This window comes from Macaca mulatta, chromosome 16, assembly GCF_049350105.2.
Source record: "Macaca mulatta isolate MMU2019108-1 chromosome 16, T2T-MMU8v2.0, whole genome shotgun sequence".
In the NCBI taxonomy this organism is placed as follows: Eukaryota; Metazoa; Chordata; class Mammalia; order Primates; family Cercopithecidae; genus Macaca; species Macaca mulatta.
The window spans coordinates 71169932-71193053 of NC_133421.1; the positions used below are offsets into that span (position 1 = coordinate 71169932).

Consider the following 23122-nt stretch of genomic DNA (forward strand, 5'->3'; position numbering starts at 1 on the left):
TTTGATACTTAACAGCAAATTTCTCTTATTTGATTTAATGCTCAACAGACAAACTTCTTTTCTTCTTTTTCTTCTCCTCCTTCTCCTCTTCCTCATCCTCCTTCTTTTTGTTTGTTTGTTTGTTTGTTTTTGAGCCAGAGTCTCTGTCACCCAGGCTGGTGTACAGTGGCACAATCTCAGCTCATTGCAACCTCCACCTACTAGGCTCAAGCCATCCTCCCACCTCAGCCTCCAAGTGGCTGGAACCACAGGCGTGAGCCACCATGCCTGGCTAATTTTTGTATTTTTTTGTAGAGACCCGGTCTCTCCTTGTTGCTCAGGCTGGTCTTGAACTCCTGAGCTCAAGAGATCCTCCTGTCTCTGGCTCCCAAAGTACTGGGATTACAGGCATGAGCCACCATGCCCAACCTCAACAGGCAACCTTCTGATTATTAATTAGACCTCTGGGCCGGCCATGGTGGCTCATGCCTGTAATCCTGGCACTTTGGAAGGCCAAGGCGGGTGGATCACTTGAGGTCAGGAGTTTGAGACCAGCCTGGCCAACACGGTGAAACCCCATCTCTGCTAAAAATACAAAAATTAGCCTGGCATCGTGGTGTATGCCTGTAATCCCAGCTACCTGGGAGGCTGAGGCACGAGAATTGCTTGAACCTGGGAGGCGGAGGTTACAGTGAGCTGTCATATATAATGAAACAGTTTTACTAACTTAGGAAGCAGTGACTTGGTTTCTCTAGAAACTGCCTAACACACACATTCCAGGATACATTCTCTGTCATCTGGAATCTCCTCCCTTCCACAAACCCACGCTGCCTTAAGCACGATTTTCCTATTTGTTGTTGACCTAATCTAGAAAAAAGCTTCCGTCACTCGTTCTCCCTGACTCAGTCCCTCAGTTCCCAAACACCCTTATTCTCCGCACTTGTCACCCCACCCTCTGCTGCCCCGACAGCAGAGCGCAAACGCACACAGGTTTAAAGTTTAGTCTGTGATGTTATCCTCGCCCGCAGATCACAGGACAGACATTCTCGGGGGCACCTTTGCGAGACCCTGTGCTCGTCCCCCTCAGGAAGAAAGAGGGAGAAATCCCTGCGGCTCGGTTTTGTTCCAATGGTCTGCTCAGCGAGTGATTCCCATTTCCCCAAAGGCTACCCCTCATTAGCCTGAACGGGGGTGGGGTGTGGAGAAGGGGTTGGGGGAGAGAAAGCAAGCAAAAGCCCAGGCTCACTTTTAGAGCCTGGAAACTCTGCAAAAATGACAACTAGAGTTTTCTGGCTCCTCTGTTTGATCGTCGAAGCCCCGGTGGAGAGAAAAAGTAAGATGGGTGTAGTGCGGAGCCCTGGGAGCAGCGGAGCAGGGATCTGAGGGGGAGCTGGGGAGGGGGCGCAGTGAAACGCAGGATAGGGGGCGGGGAGGGCCGGTGTCAGAGTTCGCAAGAGAGGACACCCCGGGTCTGCGTGTGTCTTAGGAAGGAGCAAAGTGTGTCCCCAAGATTTTGTGTGTCTTGGCAGCCTTTTCGGAAAGAAGCCAATTCAGCTACTGAAATGATCCCCAGCGAGCCAGGCAGTCTGGGGCAAACTTTGCATGTTAAGTAGTTGCTCCATCACAGAGGAGGGAAAGTGTCAAAAGGGGTCGTGGCGCGCCTTTCGGGAGCCGTGCCCTGCCCGGGCTCGCAGGACGCTGCAGGGTCCGCCCGGCTCGGCTGGGTGAACAGGGGCTGAGGGGGGCGCTGGGGAGGGCTTGGGGGAAGTCGGGCCGAAATCCGGCAGCACCGGGCACTTCTCTGCTCTCCCCGCAGCCCCAGTGCACAGCCTTGGAACACCTGAGCCGGGGTTTAACACGCACACACTTTTTTTTTCTTTTTGAAACGGAGTCTTGCTCTGTCGCCCAGGCTGGAGTGCAGTGGCGCCATCTCGGCTCACTGCAAGCTCCGCCTCCCAGGTTCACGCCATTCTCCTGCCACAGCCACCCGAGTAACTGGGACTACAGGCGCCCCCTACCACGCCAGGCTAATCTTTTGTAGTTTTAGTAGAGACGGGGTTTCACTGTGTTAGCCAGGATGGTCTCGATCTCCTGACCTCGTGATCCGCCCGCCTCAGCCTCCCAAAGTGCTGGGATTACAGGCGTGAGCCACTGCGCCCGGCACACGCACACACTTATACTTCATGCACGAAATGAAATTAAGTTACTCCGCCCATGAAGAAATGAGAGGTTGTCTGGGGGATCGTGTTTTTGTTTTGCTTTTATTTGGATGTTCTGTCGGCTTCGCTATCTCTGGGAAAAACAGCTTCTGTACCTCACAGGGCAATTTACTCTGGGTTATTTTGCCATATGGAAATTGAATGACTTCAGTGGCATTTAACCCAAATATCAGACAATCTTTCCCATGACAACAGATAGTGAGATCAATGGGGAAGCAGTTGTGAGGTCAACAGTTGACAGTCAGGAATTGGATATCCAACAGAACTTTATTCAGCTGTGGATGGCACAACCGTTTAACAACATAATGAGTCACAATCAACCTCTTTGCAAAAACATGAACTCTAACCAGCTATTATTGCTGGGCGAAAGCTGATTTTAAAGCAGATTATCGATTTGGCAAGACCAGTCACTTTAAATGAAGTGTTGCCAGAGCTGCAAAGGGGCAGATCCAGCTCTTTAATGCAAGGGGAGAGAAAAATAAAGTCGAGTTCTTGCGGTTCTTGCCTGTTTGGAGGGCACTGGGAGCCAGGCAAGCAAGGAGGTGATATTGTGTAACCTGCAATGGAAAGTTGCCCAGCTTCCAAGCTGGCTGAAGTTTACCCACCAACCTGTCTGCAGAACTAGGGAAAATCATCAATAATTTTAAAAATTTGTTTTCATGCCATACCATTTAGGAGTCTTTCCTCCACCATCTAAGGGGGAAAAAAATGTAAGCGATGTGTGCTTTTATACTTAACCAGGGGCCTCTGTCTCCCAGCCAAGCTTTTAAAACCTTGCTTAGCTGTGGTTTACCAGTAAGTGGTGTCCAAGAAGCCCGATAAAAATCCACTCACAAATGTGTGATTCTGCAGGGACTGAGATGATGGTGTAAGCATGGATGGGAAAACCACATAGTTCTGTTGTCAGGGGTGCTTAAACAATTAGAAGAACCTGTCATATGAGACCTCTCCCCCTGGGGTTTGCTCTTGGTTCTTTCTCTACAAACTATAAACAGCAAAGAGGTGGATGTTTATATATATATTATATATATATACACACACATGCACACATACACACATATACGTACATATTAAAGGAAGGGTAAACAAGTTTGTAACAAGGGTAAACAGTGTTGTCAGACACGTTTAGTGGCAGGGGGTTGTAATTTTAAAAGCTATAATCTTAAGACGGCAAGACCCTCATATCCTTCTTCCTTTGGGGCCTGGGAAGCCCGTGCCGCTTGCTGCGAGGCTGCGTCCGGGTTCTCACTCCTTCACTTCCAGGCCTCTGGGCCTCCCTCCCATCTCTCCGCTTGCAGGTGCCTGTGAAGCCTCCGTTGTCCCCTATCTCCTCTCCCCCTCCCAGAGCCCTTCTTCTGCAGCGCCCCTGCCCCACTACTGACCTCCCCGCCTCCCGTCTCAGACTCCCCTTCCCTCTTCTCCCTTTTCGGCCTCCTCAGCTTACCCTGATGGTCTTCCCTCACTGCTTCCCCTCTCCCACCAGCCTGATCAACATGGAGAAACCCTGTCTCCACTAAAAATACAAAAATTCGTCGGGTGTGGTGGCACATGCCTGTAATCCCAGCTGAGGGAGGCTGAGGCAGGAGAATCGCTTGAACCCAGGAGGCAGAGGTTGAGGTGAGCTGAGGTCTCACCAGCCTGGGCAACAAGAGCAAAACTCTGTCTCAAAAACAAACAAACAAAGAGTACTAAACGGCCAGTGTGCAGATGGGTGGCTTAAAAATATAAATTAAGGCCGGGCGCGGTGGCTCAAGCCTGTAATCCCAGCACTTTGGGAGGCCGAGATGGGCGGATCACGAGGTCAGGAGATCGAGAGACGATCCCGGCTAACACGGTGAAACCCCGTCTCTACTAAAAAAATACAAAAAAATAGCCGGGCGAGGTGGCGGGCGCCTGTAGTCCCAGCTACTAGGGAGGCTGAGGCAGGAGAATGGCATGAACCCGGGAGGCGGAGCTTGCAGTGAGCTGAGATCCGGCCACTGCACTCCAGCCTGGGTGACAGAGCAAGACTCCGTCTCAAAAAAAAAAAAAAAAAAAAAAAAAAAATATAAATTAAAAAAAAGTACTAAAGGGCTTACTTCAGGCAAAAGTGTTCCTGATGTACCAAAAAGTAAGATATAGTTTATTTTCATGCCTGCTCCTAATAATGTATGTTTTGTGCTGAATTGGCAGCTATCCCAATGTGAAATGTATTCTGGGTGTATCTGATGTCATTTTTCTTTTTTTCTTTTTTTTTTTCTTGAGACAGAGTCTCGCTCTGTCGCCCAGGCTGGAGTGCAGTGGCCGGATCTCAGCTCACTGCAAGCTCCGCCTCCCGGGTTCACGCCATTCTCCTGCCTCAGCCTCCCGAGTAGCTGGAACTACAGGCGCCCGCCACCTCGCCCGGCTAGTTTTTTTTTTTGTATTTTTTAGTAGAGCCGGGGTTTCACCGGGTTAGCCAGGATGGTCTCGATCTCCTGACCTCGTCATCCGCCCGTCTCGGCCTCCCAAAGTGCTGGGATTACAGGCTTGAGCCACCGCGCCTGGCCCTGATGTCATTTTTCTATTAAGACCAAGTATAATGTTTGCTTGTAAAGCGATAAATCTTGCCTTGAAATCAGATCTTGGATGCACCTGTTTGTTTTTGTCTTGTTTTTTAGCCTTTGAGTCCTAAAGGTTTGAGAAAAAGCCTTTCTCAAATTCATTCCTCAAACCTTGGAACCAATATTAACCAATGACAGCTCACAAGCAAGTGAATTTTCAACATTTTTCAGTTGGTTTTAAAAAGGTTTAATCACTAGCTAAATTAAATATTGATTTTATACTTGAGTCCACAAAGACATGAGAGTATTTTTTCCGAAGACCAGGCTGTACTTCAGTTTATAAGAAGCACGGTGAACAGAGACACCACTAACGCATAGATGAAGATGACTGCCTAAAGCGAGACAGGAAGGAATTTCACTGGAGAGAGAGCAACCTATTGGCCTCACGGTGATGCACCCAGGAAGGTCAGAATGTGTCCTGACACTGTCCATGGCACCCAGTAGTAGCACTATACACATAAAGGACATCCAGGGTGGGACGCTAGGGAATCACAGGAGCCAAGAAGCAACAGCCTAACATTACAATATCTGATACTATTATTTGTTCCAGTGATGGGGCAGACAGGTAATACAGAGTTGAGAGGTTCTGAGTGTTCTATGGTAAAGCACTACTGAGGGATTTCTAGACTATTTTCCAAAAATGAGTTTTGTCCAAACTTATTATAAATTTTACTAGAATTGCTTTTTGGGTGTCAGATGCATTATTACATGATAGAGTATATAGCTAATGAAGAGCTTCTGAGCTAGTTTTAAGATAAAAAACATTAACTCAGGCATAACTCAGGCCAGTCAAATCAAATTTGAATTTTTAAATGTCAAAAGGCTAGGCTGGGAGCTGTGGCGCACGCCTGTAATCACAGCACTTTGGGAGACCGAGGCAGGTGGATCACAAGGTCAGGAGTTCGAGAGCAGCCTGGCTAACATGGTGAAACTCTGTCTCTACTAAAAATACAAAAATTAGCCAGATGTAGGGGCAGATGCCTGTAATCCCAGCTGCTCAGGAGTGGGGCAGGAGAATCGCTTGAACCTGGGAGGCAGAGGTTGCAGTGAGCTGAGATTGCACCATTGCACTCCAGCCTGGGAAATGAGTGAAACTCCATCTCAATAAATAAATAAATAAATAAGTCTGGTTTATTTATTTTTTGAGATGGAGTCCTGCTCTGTCGCCCAGGCTGTAGTGCAGTGGTGTGATCTCGTCTCACTGCAACCTCCACCTCCCGGGTTCAAGAGAGTTTTCTGCCTCAGCCTCCCTAGTAGCTGGGGATTAACATGCCCAGGTAATTTTGTATTTTTATTTTTATTTTTTATTTTTTTTATTTTTTTTTTTTATTTTTTTTTTTTATTTTTTTTTTTTTTTGAGACGGAGTCTCACGCTGTTGCCCAGGCTGGAGTGCAGTGGCGCGATCTCGGCTCACTGCAAGCTCCGCCTCCCGGGTTCCCGCCATTCTCCTGCCTCAGCCTCCTGAGTAGCTGGGACTACAGGCGCCCACAACCGCGCCCGGCTAATTTTTTGTATTTTTAGTAGAGACGGGGTTTCACCGTGGTCTCGATCTCCTGACCTTGTGATCCGCCCGCCTCGGCCTCCCAAAGTGCTGGGATTACAGGCGTGAGCCACCGCGCCCGGCCTAATTTTGTATTTTTAGTAGAGACAGAATTTCACCATGTTGGCCAGGCTGGTCTTGAACTACTGACCTCGAGTGATCCACTGGCCTCGGCCTCTCTAAGTGGAATTAGAGGCGTGAACCACTGTGCCAGCCTAATGTCTTTTTTTTTTTTTTTTTGAGACGGAGTTTCATTCCTATTGCCCAGGCTGGAATACAATGGCACGATCTCAGCTCACCGCAACTTCTGCCTCCCGGGTTCAAGCGATTCTCCTGCCTCAGCCTCCAGAGTAGGTGGGATTACAAGCATGAGCCACCACTCCCGCCTAACTTTGTATTTTTAGTAGAGATGGGGTTTCTCCATGTTGGTCAGGCTGGTTTCGAACTCCCGACCTCAGGTGATACACCCACCTTGGCCTCCCAAGGTGCTGGGATTACAGTGCTGGGATTACAGGAGAATGGCTTGTGCCCGGGAGGTCAAGGCTGCTGTGAGCTGTGCCACTGCCTGGGGAACACAGCGAGACCCAGTTTCAAAAAAATAATAATAACAAATAAAAGAAAAAAATAACTTTTACATAATCCTGAGGCTTAGGCTTAGGGTTTGACTTGGATTGATTAGATAATAGTCCGTTTCTGGGAAATTCTGGAAACAAAGCAAAAAAAGGCCAGAACTGTGATACCTGTGATATTGGAGGTCACGTAGTTAACATGCACAATTTGGCAAACACATGCAGGCCAGGTTCTTAGAAACCTTCTGGATAAACATTAAGGTCTTCATTCAATACCAGGTCTATAAGGAAAGACTAATGAGGCTTGAATGCAGTAGAACAGCAGTGGGTGTAGAGGTACACGTGGGAGGCAGTAGAGGACAGGTAATGCCAGGTGAGGCAAAAAGTCAAGAAGAATCACCTTTCTTTTTTTTTTTCTCGAGGATGAGTCTAGCTCTGTCGCCCAGGCTGGAATGCAGTGGCATGATCTCGGTTCACTGCAAACTCCACCTCCTGGGTTCAAGTGATTCTTGTGCCTCAGCCTCCTGAATAGCTGGGGGGTTACCAGGCGCCTGCCACCATGCCCAGCTAATTTTTGTATTTTTAGTAGAGACGGGATTTCACTGTGTTGGCCAGGCTGGTCTTGAACTCCTGGCCTATAATCCCAGCCCTTTGGGAGGTGGAGGCAGGCAGATCACGAGGTCAGGAGATCAAGACCATCCTGGCTAACACGGTGAGCCGAGATCGCGCCACTGCACTCTAGTCTGGGCGACAGAGTGAGACTCCGTCTCAAAAAAAAAAAAAAAAAAAGAAAAGAAAGAAAGGGAAAAATTATGCCAAAACAAAATAAAAAGCAATCTTAAAATTACACATTTTTCTATTAAAGTCCAGAAGGTCTCCCTTCTAGTTTCACAGTTTTAGTCACACTTTCTTTCTTTTTTTTTTTCTTTTTTTTGACGGAGTCTCGCTCTTGTCCCTAGGGTGGAGTGCAGTGGTGTGATCTCGGCTCACTGCAAGCTCCGCCTCCCGGGTTCAAGGGATTCTCCTGCCTCAGCCTCCCGAGTAGCTGGGATTACAGGTGCCTGCCACCATACCCGGATAATTTTTGTACTTTTAGTAGAGACGAGGTTTCACCATGTTGGCTAGGCTGGTCTCAAACTCCTGACCTCAGTTGATCCGCCCACCTCGGCCTCCCAAAGTGCTGGGATTACAGGTGTGAGCCATCGCACCTGGCTGAGTCCAAGTTTTATTTCCCTATAATTTAAAAATTATATCATTCCATGCTTTGTCTGTAGGCTGATTCTAAAAGTTGAAAATCAACTTTCTGTTTTTAGTAGCGTTTCTAATTGCCTTTCATTTTTATCCCTGACATTCTTTGGCTTAATCATAGCCTTATCTTTTTCTGTCTTAAACAAATTATCTAATGTATGAGTCCTTTTCTTGCTCTATTGACTGGGGAGTGCTCCATTCTCCTGCCAGGAATTGGACTGCTTACCACACAGCCTGCTGTACAAATGTCACCTTGGGTCAGAGTAATTCTCATTGCTTTCCTGAACCTCTTGTTTTCTGAATGCAAATAAATAAAAATTTCTGGCCAGGTGCGGTGGCTCACATCTGTAATCCCAGCACTTTGGGAGGCCAGGGCAGGAGGATCACCTGAGAGATCAGCAGCTTGAGACCAGCTTGGCCAACATGGCAAAACCCCATCCCTACTAAAAATACAAAAATTAGCCAGGCATGATGGTGGGTGTCTGTAATCCCAGCTACTTGGGAGACCGAGGCAGGAGAATTGCTTGAACCAGGGAGGCAGAGGTTGCAGTGAGGCGAGATCACACCACTGCACTCCAGCCTGGGCAACAGAGTGAGACTCTGTCTCAAAAAAACAAAACAACAAAAAAATTTCTAGCCCAGTGCAGTGGCTCACGGCTGTAATCCCAGCACTTTGGGAGGCCAAGGCTGGCAGGAGGATCACTTGAGCTCAGGAGTTCAAGATTAGCTTGGGTCATACAGCAAGACCCTGTCCCTAATTAAAAATATATATTATTAAAAAGGAAAAAATTTGTTTCCTAATTTTTTATAGCTCACTTTTTTTTTTTTTTTTTTCTGAGCAGAGTCTCACTCTGACACCCAGGGTAGTGTGTAGTGGTGGGATCTCGGCTCACTGCAGCCTCTGCCTCCCGGTTTCAAGCGATTCTCATACCTTAGCCTCCTGTGTAGCTGGGACTACAGGCCTGCGCCACCATGCCCGTCTAATTTTTGTGTTTTTAGTAGAGACGAGGTTTTGCCATGTTGACCAGGATGGTCTCGAAATGCTGACCTCAAGTGATCCACCCGTCTTCGCCTCCCAAAGTGCTTAGGATTACAGGCATAAGCCACTTCGTGCCTGGCCAATAGCACATGCTTTTAAAAAATACCAGCCAAGAAAGGATGCCCTGAGTCCTTACATGACTGAAAATGTATTTATTCTGACTCTACACTTCACCGTTTGGCTGCACATAGACTTCTAGGTTGAAAATAATTTTTTCTTAAACTTTTAGATGTATTCTTCCATAATCTTCTAGCACTAAATGTTGTAGCAGAAAAATCTGACACCAATCTAATTCTTGTTTTATAGATTGTCTGTTTTATCTAAAAGTTTATTTTATGCTTAGTGTTTGGAAATTTTACAGTGATGTATGTAGGAATGAGGCTTTTTCCATTCGTCCACCTGGTTTATAATGTTTATCAACTGACCCTTGCTCCACCCACCCCTCATAGAGTGCAGGGGCTTTAATTTATTCACTGCTAAAGTCCCTGTATCTGGCGCACATCAGGTTCTCAATAGTCGTGTGCTGAGTGAATGAATTTACTCTGCTAGAATTTAAAGTCTTGTGACTCACATCAGCTCAGAACATTTTTATTTTATTCTTGTCTTTTTTTTTTTTGAGACAGGGTCTCACTCTGTCACTCAGGCTGGAGAGCAGTGGTGTAATCACAGCTCACTGCAGCCTTGAACTCCTGGGCACAAGTGATCATCCTGTCATAGCCTCCTGAGTAGCTAGGACTACGGGTGCACGCCGCTATGCCTGGTTAATTTTTAAAATTTTCGTAGAGACACGGTCTCATTATGTTGATAAGGTTGGGATTTTTTTTTTCTTCTTCTATGAGAGTCTCACTGTCACCCAGGCTGGAGTGCAGTGGTGCGATCTTGGCACATTGCAACCTCCACCTCCCAAGTTCAAGCAATTCTCGTGCCTCAGCCTCCTGAATAGCTGAGATTACAGGTGTGCATCACCACACCTGGCTAATTTTTGTATTTTTAGTAGAGATGGGGTTTTGCCACGTTGGCCAGGCTGGTCTCAAACTCCTGACCTCAGGTGATCCACACGTCTCAGCCTCCCAAAGTGCTAGGATTACAGGCATGAGCCATCACGCCTGGCCCAGTTTTACAGATTTTGTAGTTTTTTGGTTTTTGGTCTATACCCTGCTGCCTACTTTTCTTGCTTCCATGCCTATATATATATATATTTATATATTCATTTATTTTTTAATTCCTTTGCTGAGAATAAAAATTGGATACTTTAGCTGGGCTTGTCCTTCAGTTGTTTTTTGTTTTTTGTTTTGTTTTGTTTTGTTTTTGAGATGGAGTCTCTCTTTGTCGCCCAGGCTGGGGTACAGTGGCATGTTCTCAGTTCACTGCAAGCTCCACTTCCTAGGTTCACTCCATTCCCCTGCCTCAGCCTCCCAAGTAGCTGGGACTACAGGTGCCCGCCACCACGCTCGGCTAATTTTTTGTATTTTTTAGTAGAGATGGGGTTTCACCATGTTAGCCAGGATGGTTTTGATCTCCTGACCTTTTGATCCGCCCTCCTCGGTCTCCCAAAGTGCTGGGATTACAGGCGTGAGCCACCGTGTCCGGCCTCAGTTTTTTTTTTTTTTTTAAAGAGGCAAGGTCTTGCTGTGTCACCCAGGCTGGGGTGGAGTGGCTCAATCATAGTTCACTGCAGCCTCAAACTCCTATACTCAAGTGATTCTCCTGCCTCAGCCCCCCAAGTAGCTGAAACTATAGGTACTCATCACCTAACCTGGTTAATTTTTTTTTTTTTGTAGTACAGACAAGGTCTCATATTGTGGCCCAGGCTGGTCTTGAACTCCTGGCTTCAAGCGATTTTCCCCACTTGGCTTCCCAAAGTACTGGGATTACAGGCATGAGTCAGCTTGCCTGGCCTTTCCCTTTTATTTTAGATAAACTTCCTTTAAAATACCCTGTTAGTAACCATCTTCCTTGCTACAGAAGAGAGAAAGCACCCCATGGCTTTTCCTCAAAGAAAGATCACTGCGGGGCCAGGTGCGGTGGCTCATGCCTATAATCCCAGCACTTTGGGAGGCGGAGGCAGCCAGATCACCTGAGGTCAGCAGTTTGACACCAGTCTGGCTAACATGGTGAAACCCTGTCTTTACTAAAAATACAAAAATTAGTCGGATGTGTTGGCATGTGCCTGTAGTCCCAACCACTCGGGAGGCTGAGGCAGGAGAATCACTTGAACCTGGGAGGCGGAGGTTGTATTGAGGTGAGATCGCGCCACTGCACTCCAGCCTGGGCAACAGGGTGAGATTCCATATCAAAAAACAAACAAACAAACAAACAAACAAACAGTATGCACAATTCAACTGTAATGGATACTACCAATTTACTCTCCAAAGTGACCATACTAATTTATACCCCCACCAGCCTTGCTAAAAATATTTAAGATATTCATTTTACGGATAATAAAATATCCACTGAGACTTCTGAAAAAACTTCAAATTCAACTCATGTGTACCCATAGGTTCCTTAATAACACCACAATAATCTGGTGCATCATTAGGATCTACTGGTTCAAGGGAAGGCCAGGCCGTCTTATGGGCCTATAATGAAAAAGTAGGCATTCTTACTGTCAGTGAAAATGCTAATTCCATTTAAGTTTGCCAGTTGAGTTACTACATCAATGAACCCAAAAGTCAGTTTTAAATGTGATACATGAAATACTTTATTTCTGCTCTAGTAATAAATTACCTAAGATGAGCTTCCTCTACAATAATGGTACTTAAAAGCTGGTCAGAAGACCTTGGTGTGGGGGGTGGAACACAAGCTTAGAAGTCTCAAAATCAGTATTCTGGGCCCTACATGATGAGCTGTCACTGAGTGGTGCTGGCATTGCAATCGCTTCTGTAAACGGGTGGGATGGGTCCAAAGTGTGGAGTCATTACCACAGCTGGTTAATGATGAGGTGGCAGAGATGTGATGTTAAATAACATTCAACCACACATTAAGACTATGATTCCCTTTTTAGTTACTTCAATTCTTGTGATTGTGATAACAATAGGAGAAAGTTTCAATCCAATGCACTATATCCTTTTATTTCCCCCCATTTTTTTGAGACAGGGTCCTGCTCTGTCACCCAGGCTGGAGTGGAGTGGCATGATCATAGCTCACTGTAGCCTCCTGTGCTCAAGTGATCCTCTCACCTCAGCCTCCTGAGTAGCTGGATAAACAAGTGTGTGCCAACATGCCCAGCTAATTTTTTATTTTTATTTTTTGTAGAGGTGGGGTCTCACTTTGTTGCCCAGTGAATCAATTGGTCTCTAACTAATTGATTCAAGTGATCCTCCTGCCTTGGCCTCCCAAAGTGCTGGGATTATAGGTGTGAGCAGCCACACTGGCCTTCTATGTCTTCAGTACATCGGTATCACTTGCTAATCCTGCAAACCATCCCTATCCTGTTTTTCTTTTTTTTTTTTTTTTGAGATGGAGTCTTGCACTGTCACCCGAGCTGGAGTGCTGTGGCTCAATCTTGGCTCACTGCAACCTCTGTCTCCCGGGTTCAAGTGATTCTCCTGCCTCAGCCTCCCTCGTAGCTGGGATTACAGGCTCACACCACCACACCTGGCTAATTTTTTGTATTTTTAGTAGAGATGGGGTTTCACCATGTTAGCCAGTCTGGTCTCAAACTCCTGACTTCATGATCTGCCTGCCTCAGCCTCCCAAAATGCTGGGATTACAGGCGTGAGCCCCCACGCCCAGCCCCCTTTCTGTCTTTCATAAGGAAAATAATAACTATTATCTAATCATACTGTTTCTCAATCCATGGGAGTGAGAGGAAGTTTCTTTAAAAATAAAATGTATAAAAAAGTGAGTCATGTTAGATTATCTGAGTGTTGGATAAGCTGAGGTGGTGTGGGGATATGGTAAAGCTCATGACACTGGTACGTGAAGGACTGAAGTTTGTCAAGCACTTCACTAGACTAGCTGAGAGTCAGTAAATAATCACTCTAAGATTGGAAACTTGAAATCCTAGAAATGCTTCCAAAATTCTGCTGGCTGATTTCATTTTCAAATGCTGCACACAGAGGGGCTCTCACCTGTAAGGACAGAGAACCCTCTTCAACCCCTCATAATCCTTCTCTGTTAGTGGTGTGAGCACTCTCATGGCATCCTCTGTTGACTGGCACTGTGGACAGACATACTTATCAATGAGCTCGGCCTCACTTTGCAAGATGCCAGCGCAGCACCCATGGTACCAATTCTGACACTGATCATGGCCAATAAAAAATCTGCAAGATCCGAAACAGAAATGTGAGTTCAAAACAGATGGGATGATGTTACTTATAATAAATCATGCACCTGAAAATTTGCTAAACCCTGGGATATAAAATAGTTTTAGTTTTATGGTTTTAATACTTTCTAGATTGACATTCCAGTACATTAATTTAGTATTTTTTGATGTTAAGAACAAGCAGTGGAAAAAATGTGTAAGAACACTGTAATATTGGAGAGCCAATTTAAAGATAAATATGAAACATTTAATTGATTTTAAAGCTGAAAACAAAGTCAAAAATCTTTCAACTAGTACTGTACCATATGGGAGTTCAAAACCCTGTAAGCTAATAACAGAGTCCCAGAGCTTGTACCCAAATTAGTGTTTTTCTAACCTATAATAAATCACCATTTTAAACACTGATAAAATCCAAACAAGTCAGGCTATTTTAACCTCATTAATTTCTATGTTACATGTTGAAGAATCAAATCTACCATTAAACCACATTTTCCCCAATGTGTCTCAAACATTCACCAAGAAGCAAGATAAATTTTGAAGGGTAGGTAAAAAGAGAAAAAGAGAAAAATGAAAAGGAATTTGTAATATGAATTTGTAAATGAAAAGGAAATGTATATCAAACATATAAAAAAATCTGCTTTTTATTTTAAAATAAATAAGTAACCAGTCAGAGCAATTTGGCTTCGTAAATTATTAAATATGATGCTCTTTTTTTTTTTTTTTTTTTTTTTTTTTTGAGACGGAGTCTCGCTCTGTCACCCAGGCTGGAGTGCAGTGGCCGGATCTCAGCTCACTGCAAGCTCCGCCTCCCGGGTTCACGCCATTCTCCTGCCTCAGCCTCCCGAGTAGCTGGGACTACAGGCGCCTGCCACCTCGCCCGGCTAAGTTTTTGTATTTTTAGTAGAGACGGGGTTTCACTGTGTTACCCAGGATGGTCTCGATCTCCTGACCTCGTGATCCGCCCGTCTCGGCCTCCCAAAGTGCTGGGATTACAGGCTTGAGCCACCGCGCCCGGCCTAAATATGATGCTCTTATCAGAACTCACTGTGACTCATCATAAGGTGTTCTGCAGATACAGTACAATTCCTCACTGCTGCCCTCTTGTGCCCATTTACAATCATTACAGATGTACACAACCATTTTCTTAGCCTCCTTTTCTGAGATGCCAACACATTCTCCATGATACCAGTTAGTACAAAGATCATAGCCAATATAGAACCTGAAAGTATTCACAATGAAAATAACAATGTAATTGTCATTTTAAGCTGCCTGGTACTTAAATCTGTCTTCCCTGTCTTGCTTCACTTTTTTTTTTACAGGATAACTTCCTGCAATGAATCAGCTAAACATTCCTGAATCCAACCATTCTACCCCTGGCAGACTCCAGTATCTGATGCTCTATCATGTGTGGAAAGAAAGTCACTCACATCGGTTTCAACAAGTACACTGCTTAGTGAAATATGGGTCTTTAAAACATACTGGAATTTGAAAAATAAACCACACACTGATGGTAATGTCTTCATGTGAATGAATGTGTGTAAAACTGTAACAGGCACAAAAACCAAAGCCAAAAAATCAAAGACTTACATCTGTCAAACCTATTCTACAGAAGCCATTTCAATATCAGGGCTATTTCTTAGATAGGTTTGAAAATGTATCTCACAATTTAAATTTGAAAACAAAGCAACGTGCAAACACCAGGTAGAAGTTACACTACAAGGAACATGCAGGTCAGCCAGGTGTAGAAGATAAATGGTCAAAATATGAGATGAAGAAGAAAACTAAGAAAAGTACATAGAGCAATTCAATCTCTACCAGGTTATCTGAATAAACATTGGAATTTAATCAAATTAAAAATAACCTCTCATAATAGAATAAGGCATGGGCCAGTTTTTCGGTTAATATAATGTTTGTGACAATGTGGACAGTGGCCTGGCTAATGGGCAGGGAAAGTGGAAGGAGCTGCTTCAGTTCAACACCGGGGACATGGAGTGGGGAACGATGCAAGGATAGTTATCCCAAATCTGTGAGGGTCTACACTGCTTGGCAAGGCGGAGCTGTATAAGTGTGTGATTGTGGAGTGCAGAGTGGCCTCTGTAATAAAAGACCTAATGACAAAAGGAAAAGTAAATGTAAGAAACGCTTACACAGTGTGTCTACAAGTGTTGATAGGCACTGTGTAGGAACACCATGGCAAAGTCATAGTCATAATCTACCAAGGCATTTCTTGGTAGATTTACCTAGAGGAATGGAAGTCGTCCTCAAGCTTCAAATTGACCTGCTTCATGAATGTGAAGGAATAATATATGGTTATATAGTTTATCCTGTTACCACTAACTTTTTTCTTTTGTCTTGCTGCATAGCCCAGGCTGCAGGGCAGGGGCAGGATCACGGCCTCCTGCAGCCTGGACCTCCCAGGCTCACATGATCCTCCCACCTCAGCCTCCCGAGTAGCTGGGACTACAGGCGTGCACCACCATGCCCAGTTTTTTATTTATTTATTTATTATTATTATTTTTTAATGGAGCCTTGCTCTGTCTCCCAGGCTGGAGTACAGTGGTATGATCTCGGCTCAGTGCAACCTCTGTCTCCTGGCTTCAAGCAATTCTCCTGCCTTGGACTCCCAAGTAGCAGGGATTACAGGTGTGTGCCACCACATCTGGCTAATTTTTGCATTTTTGATATCGCCATATTGGCCAGGCTGGTCTTGAAATCCTGACCTCAGGTGATCTGTCCACCTCGGCCTCGTGAAGTGCTGGAATTATAGGAGTGAGCCACCGTGTCTGGCCAATTTTTTGTAGAGACAGGGTCTCCCTATGTTGCCCAGACTGGTCTCAAACACCTGGGCTCAGGTGATTTTCCTGCCTCAGCCTCCCAAAGTACTGAGATTACAGGCATGAGCCACGGTGCCCAGCACTTTTTTCTTTTGAATTATGACTCTAACATGATTTTCACTGCCACAGGTGGGGGTCCTCTGAGGTAGTTTGTGTGTTATCTCCACAAGGTGATAGGCTGTGTTCTGGAAGGATGTTCAGGACTTGAATTTCAATTTTTAGTCACTGTCACTGGATTATCAAACCAGCCTAATTTGGGACAAGAGATTACAAAACACTCCTTAGAGACACTAACTCATCTCAACTAAAATAGGGAGTGAATGAACCTAGCATACTAAAGTGTTAATAATGACAAACTGAAGAATATAAAATAACCACAAAATAATGAGGCAATCTTGATGGAATGGGCACATGTACCTGTGTGCCTCATTTTATGCAATGTAGGTATTTCAAAGAAGTGTGTGAAATGAATTTCTGTGAGCTGAATATTCTAAACAGGCCAAAGAAGACTTGTTATTTAAAGAAATTCTGTAGGCAAATCTTTTTAACTGAAAAAGTAAGGAAACTCCTGTTTCAGAAATCATTTAGTATATTTTGCTTAAAGTGAGGCACACTGGTATTAAACTAAGGAAAAAAATCAGTGAATTGGGTTCTACTGTTTACATTATGTATAATTTCCAAAGAGATAAGATAATGAAAAGTGAAGATGCCTAAACTGATTTGTGTTTAATTCAACACACAGCTCGATCTACCAACAAAGAGTTTTCATTTGGCATTTGCAAACAGATGATCACTTAGATAGCACCACCAAATCAGCTTCAGTGTTGCAACCTGAACATCACTAAGGAGACCACAATTTTATTTCAGGAATCAATTAGGTATCCACTTAAGGTATTCCATTAAGCATTCCTAATTCTAATTAATTGATTCTAAATGATCATTTTTTAAAGCACAATCAAACTTTTTGGTTTTGTAAAAAATGTGGTTAATTGTGGCTTTAAAAAGCTGGCCTACATTTTTTTTTTTTTTTTTTTTTGAGACAGAGTCTTGCTCTCTCGCCCAGGCTGGGGTGCAGTGGCCGGATCTCAGCTCACTGCAGGCTCCGCCTCCCGGGTTTAGACCATTCTCCTGCCTCAGCCTCCCGAGTAGCTGGGACTACAGGCGCCCGCCACCTCGCCTGGCTAGTTTTTTGTATTTTTTAGTAGAGACGGGGTTTCACCGTGTTAGCCAGGATGGTCTCGATCTCCTGACCTCGTGATCCGCCCGTCTTGGCCTCCCAAAGTGCTGGGATTACAGGCTTGAGCCACCGCGCCCGGCCGCTGGCCTACATTTTAATGTTCAAAGTAGAAGTTAAATATTTCGTAAAATGATAGTAATGACCCCTCCCCCCCCAAAAAAAAGAAACTACATTTATGGTTTAGTGCCTCTATAATCTTGTTTATATCACCAAATACAAGTAACAACTGTCAAAAACAGCTTCCAGCTGCCAAATTGTTGGATGTTATGCTTGAGGAATGGGGAAAAGGAACACCTTTTGTATTTTTCTGGTTTTTGTCTCTGGTAAGAAAGTGGAAACTTTGACAAAATATTGAGTTTCAGTATTTTAATACAAAAAACAGAACTGCTTAAAATAATTAAGAAACCGAACCACTCAAATTCAAAACCTCTGACCATTCATGTTCAGATGGTTTCCAGGATTTCATGTATTCACAGGGCTTTGAACAGATCTCAGAAAGGATGCTCCCCATTTTGGGCAACAGTAACACATCTCCTTCTCCAGACATCAATTAGTCGTTGATTTGGAGTTAATTCAGAGGGAAGAGGAGAAAGCAAAGGAGCAACAGAAAGCTTGTTTTTGACAGAAAAGAAGATAACAAAGGACAATCACAAACACATGAAATAGCAAATTTTACTTCACTAGTGTCAAGGGTAAGAATATCGCATGCAAGACCATAGATGAAACATTACTCTTAAATTTAATATTTTCATTTATATCACTCCCAAAATATTCATTTTCTTCAAAACTTTCAATTTCATAGCTAAACTTTCAAGACAAAAAACTAGAGCTCAAAAAGATCTACCCACGTAGATTCATCATAAGGCACTTTACAGATACAGTAAAGCTTTGTGTCCTTAGCAGAGATCATTTTCTCCTTGTTGGACTTTGAGCTTGAGTCTTTTTCCTCTTCCCCCTTCCTCTTCTGGGAAGCAGCAGGTACGGTCGGTGTGGACAGGACAGGGTGTTGCACAGCAGGTGGAGCGGGAGGTGAAGGTGGAGGGGCTGGAGGAGCTGCCGTCACTGGTGGGGCAAGGTGCAGCTACTGCTGTGGCCTGAGCCACCTGCATCAGGTCTTTTTTGTCCTTAATTTTCAGGTCTCTCTTCAGCTCTTCCTGTTGTCAATTAAAGACAATACAAGACTATCATTAGAGTCATGTAAATGCATGATCTGGCCAGAAGATGGTACATTACCCACTCTTGTCGAAGTAGCTCCACAGTTCAGCCTAATGTGAGAGAGTTTTAGTTGCAAACAACATTAGGCTGAACTGTCGAGGTAGCTCCACAGTTCAGCCTAATGTGAGAGAGTTTTCCTATATCTTAAGACAATTAGAAACAGAAAACGAAGATTACATAAAAACAACTAGAAAGCTGCTAGTTATCTTCAAAGGAGAGCTGACTGAAAGATGAGCCAAGTGGCTAGGAAGAGCATCGCTCCTGGCTTGCCCCTGTCCCATCTGGGCTCTTTCTGTGGTGGCTCAGAAGGTGATTTCAAGTGTCCTCATCCACTAGCTGCTTTCTTCTAGTTGCTTTTGCTCTCTGTCCTTACAGTGAGGCTGGACATGAACTGACCTGGAGACTCAAAATGTGGTCTGATCAGCAGAAAGCAGAAAAGAGGCAGATTTGCCTTGTTTATGATGATGCTCCTATGTCTAGAATTTCAGACTGCAGGGAGAGTTGGGCAACATAACACACTATTTTCTTTTTTGAAAAGATAATTTCTTTTTTTTTTTTTTTTTTTTTTGAGACGGAGTCTCGCTCTGTCGCCCAGGCTGGAGTGCAGTGGCGTGATCTCGGCTCACTGCAAGCTCCGCCTCCCGGGTTCACGCCATTCTCCTGCCTCAGCCTCCCTAGTAGCTGGGATTACAGGCTTGTGCTACCAGCCCTGGTTAATTTTTCTATTTTTAGTAGAGACGGGGTTTTGCCATGTTGGTCAGGCTGGTAACTGTATACTTCTTTCAACCTTTCTGTACATTTGAAATTTTTCATAAAATATTGAGGAAAAATGGAGAAGAAAAATTTAACTATCAAAAATAGAATTAAACTCTCCTAAAGTAGACATGCACATATATAAAAACCAGAGAGCTATACATTAGAAATGAAGTATTTTGTTTGAGGTTAACATCAAGTCAAAGTCATCAGGACAGGCTATGATTCTGAAATTCTTATTATCATGCTGCAAATTATTCTTGGCTATTATCAGAACCCCAGTAGTTTCCATTGTTTTCACTTCATAAAACTCCAAGTTACAGAACACTATTAGATATTATTTTGTGTATTTACCTGGACTGGGTGGTCCTAAACTGACTATCATAGCCAAGATTTTGGTTACCAGAGAGAACAAATAAAGGTAACAGTGGGGGACTGGTGTTTTAATGGGGGATTCTTCTATCTGAATGTTCAATTCACTGACAATACACCCCTTAAAAAGATGCTGAGGGGATTAAAGAATTGTAAAATACCTCGCTGAGCACCTGGCCCACAGTAGGCACTCAAAAATGTTAGTTACCCCTTCTCTTCCCCATCAATTTTCAATTCTTGTGAATCTCTCCTCTTCTAGTACCACGTTGACGTTGTGCCTTAACCAAAAAAAAAAAAAAAAAAAGGAAAGAAAGAAAAAAATATTTATGTCATTTTTGGGGTCCAGATCTCACCATTAAATCCAAGGTGCAACTCATCTTACTTCCATGTACTCCGTGTAATACTAAGAGGATAACTGCAGGTTGCAAGGCAATCTCACAGCACACAAATTTTAGTCATCTAACTTTCTAAGAACATATTGTGGCCTAAAGCTCAATGTGCTTTGTTGTTCTTGATTACTACAAAAGGTTTAACTACTTTTTAAAAGTACATTACATGCTGAATTATACTGAAATAGAACATGCTCATTGTAGGAAATGCAAAACATATGAAAAGGAAACCAACTACAATTCTACTATGCTGACTGGTCATTTGACAATGATAAAAGCTGATCCAGTTGGTTATTTAGAGGAAGAGAATTTAAGTATCCCAATGACCCAGGCACAGTTTTTGCATGGTACTTTACTTAATTCTCCAGTATGTAGTGTTCTATCACATAATTCATAATGACATTTACCAATTGCCCTATATGAACATTTTTAGTTTTTTACATTCCCCCAAATCAGACCACTTAACACTTTTGATTATCCATTCCTGTTTTGATTTTGTTCTTTATTTAATTAGGATTACACTGTATATATAATTTTATACACAGACAAGCTCACCCTGGAAAATATCTTTTTTGTTTTTGTTTTTCTATTTTTATTTTTTATTCCGGGAAATATTTCTAATTCAACATACTTTATAAAAAATCATATCTCACATTGCCTTTTAGGGGTCTGAAGATTGTTCTCTGTTATTGTACTAAAACACAGGAGAGCAAAAAGGGATTTATCTGTTTTAACGCCACGATTCATAAAAGGAAATTAAGGGGGGAAGTAAGCTGGCTGAAATTAATAAAATTTCCTCTGATTTGATCTATAGGGAGGGGAGAGTAAGACAGAGATTGTGTTATTGCAATTACTGATCCCCCAGAGACTTCTGAATACTGAAACTTTTCTAATAAAAAAATTACACATTTTTCTAAACAGATCTAAAAGAGGAATACTTCTAACAGATATGAATAAATATAATTCATGATAACTAAGAATGCTTTTTTCTGAAGACAAAGTATATTTGTGCCCAACAGTATTTATATATGAGAGCCTATCATTCTCCAAAAATATGCATGAATTCATAGGAATATTGATGTAGAACATGTGAGAACAAGCTTGGATATGGCTATCTGGGTATCTTTATTAAATATAAACATATTTTTAAGCAAATGGAGAATGGGGAAAATTAATAGGATTATACGTATAGCAGATAATGTATGCAGAAGAGCAGAACTCAGAACCGGGCACTTGAAAGTGTACTTGCAGAATCTTACCTAATCATTTTATCCAAGTTAAAACTGAAAAGGCACTACAGTCGGCCCTCCGTGGCCAAAGGGTCTGCATCCTTGGATTCAACCAACCTCAAATTGAAAATACAGTATTCTCAGGATGCAGAACCCTTGGATATGGAATGTCACCTTTTCATATCAGCAGGTTCCACAGGGCCGACTGCAGGACTTGAGCATCCACATATTTTGCTATCGCAGAGGGTTCTGGAAGCAACCCCTGAGAATACTGAGGGACGGCTATATTAGAAAACACAGGGGCTGGGCTCGTTGGCTCATGCCTGTAATCCCAGCACTTTGGGAGGCCGAGGTGGGCAGATCACGAGGTCAGGAGATCGAGACCATCCTGGCTAACACGGCGAAACCCTGTCTCTACTAAAAATACAAAAAATTAGCTGGGCATGGTGGTGGATGCCTGTAGTCCCAGCTACTGGGGAGGCTGAGGCAGGAGAATTGCGTGAACTTGGGAGGCAGAGCTTGCGGTGAGCCCAGATCGCGCTACTGCACTCCAGCCTGGGCAACAGGGTGAGACTCTGCCTCAAAAAAAAAAAAAAAAAAAAAAAAGGAAAAAGAAAAGAAAGCACAGGTGGTATTTATTAAACATGCAAGAATACATCTGGCAGGATAAAAAAATATAGCAATAATGATTGCCTCTGGAGAAAGGAAGGTCCGATTGGAGCTTATGAAGGAAAGAGATTCATTTTTCACAGCATACCCTTTTATACTATTTAAACTTTTAAGATATATAGTATTTATAACTTAAAAAAATAAAAAGAAGGCCGGGTGCGGTGGCTCACTCCTGTAATCCCAGCACTTTGGGAGGCCAAGGTGGGCGTATCACGAGGTTTAGGTGTTCAAGACCAGTCTGGCCAATATGGTGACACGCTGCCTCTACTAAAAATACAAAAATTAGCTGGGTGTGGTAGCTGATACCTGCAGTCCCAGTTACTTGGGAGGCTGAGACAGAAGAATCGCTTGAACCCAGAAGGCAGAGGTTGCGGTGAGCCAAGATGGTGTCACTGTACTCCAACCTCGGTGACAGAGCAAGACTCCGTCTCAAAAAAAAAAAAAAAAAAAAAAAAAAAAAGAAAAGCAGAGTTGTGTAATAAAATAAATAAGGTAACATTGTATTATAACCTAATAAATATCCAATTATAACCCAATAAGTATAAAATAGATACCCATGATTAGCAAACACCTGCTAATCCATTCAAATAAAAGTTTTTTTTTTTTTTGGGGGGGGATCTGTTTTGTTTTGTTTAATCTTTCTCTTTTTTTGGTGGGGATGGTGATGACGGAGTCTCATTCTGTTGCCCAGGCTGGAGTGCAGTGGTGCAATCTTGGCTCACCATAACCTCCACCTCCCAGGTTCAAGCGATTCTCCTGCCTCAGCCTCCTGAGTAGCTAGGACGACAGGCACAGGCCACCATGCCCAGCTAATTTTTGTGTTTTTAGTAGAGATGGGGTTTCACTATGTTGGCCAGGTAATCTCGAACTTCTGGGCTCAAGTGATCCACCCATCTGGCTTCCTAAAGTGCTGGTATTATAGGCCTGAGCCACGAGCCTGCCTACCCTTTTCAAACAAAATATGGGCATTTCCATTGCCT

At 43.6% G+C, this 23122-nt stretch overlaps 1 protein-coding gene across 1 annotated transcript; it reads right to left on the reverse strand.

The window, feature by feature from the left end:
- Window positions 1–11609: 11609 nt before the first annotated feature.
- Window positions 11610–19868, reverse strand: LOC100429287 (nucleosome-remodeling factor subunit NURF301-like). Its single transcript, XM_077971049.1, is given in 5 exon segments — window positions 11610–11782; window positions 13261–13442; window positions 14490–14663; window positions 18364–18577; window positions 19838–19868. Coding segments are annotated over 5 exon segments (774 nt in total).
- Window positions 19869–23122: the final 3254 nt, after the last annotated feature.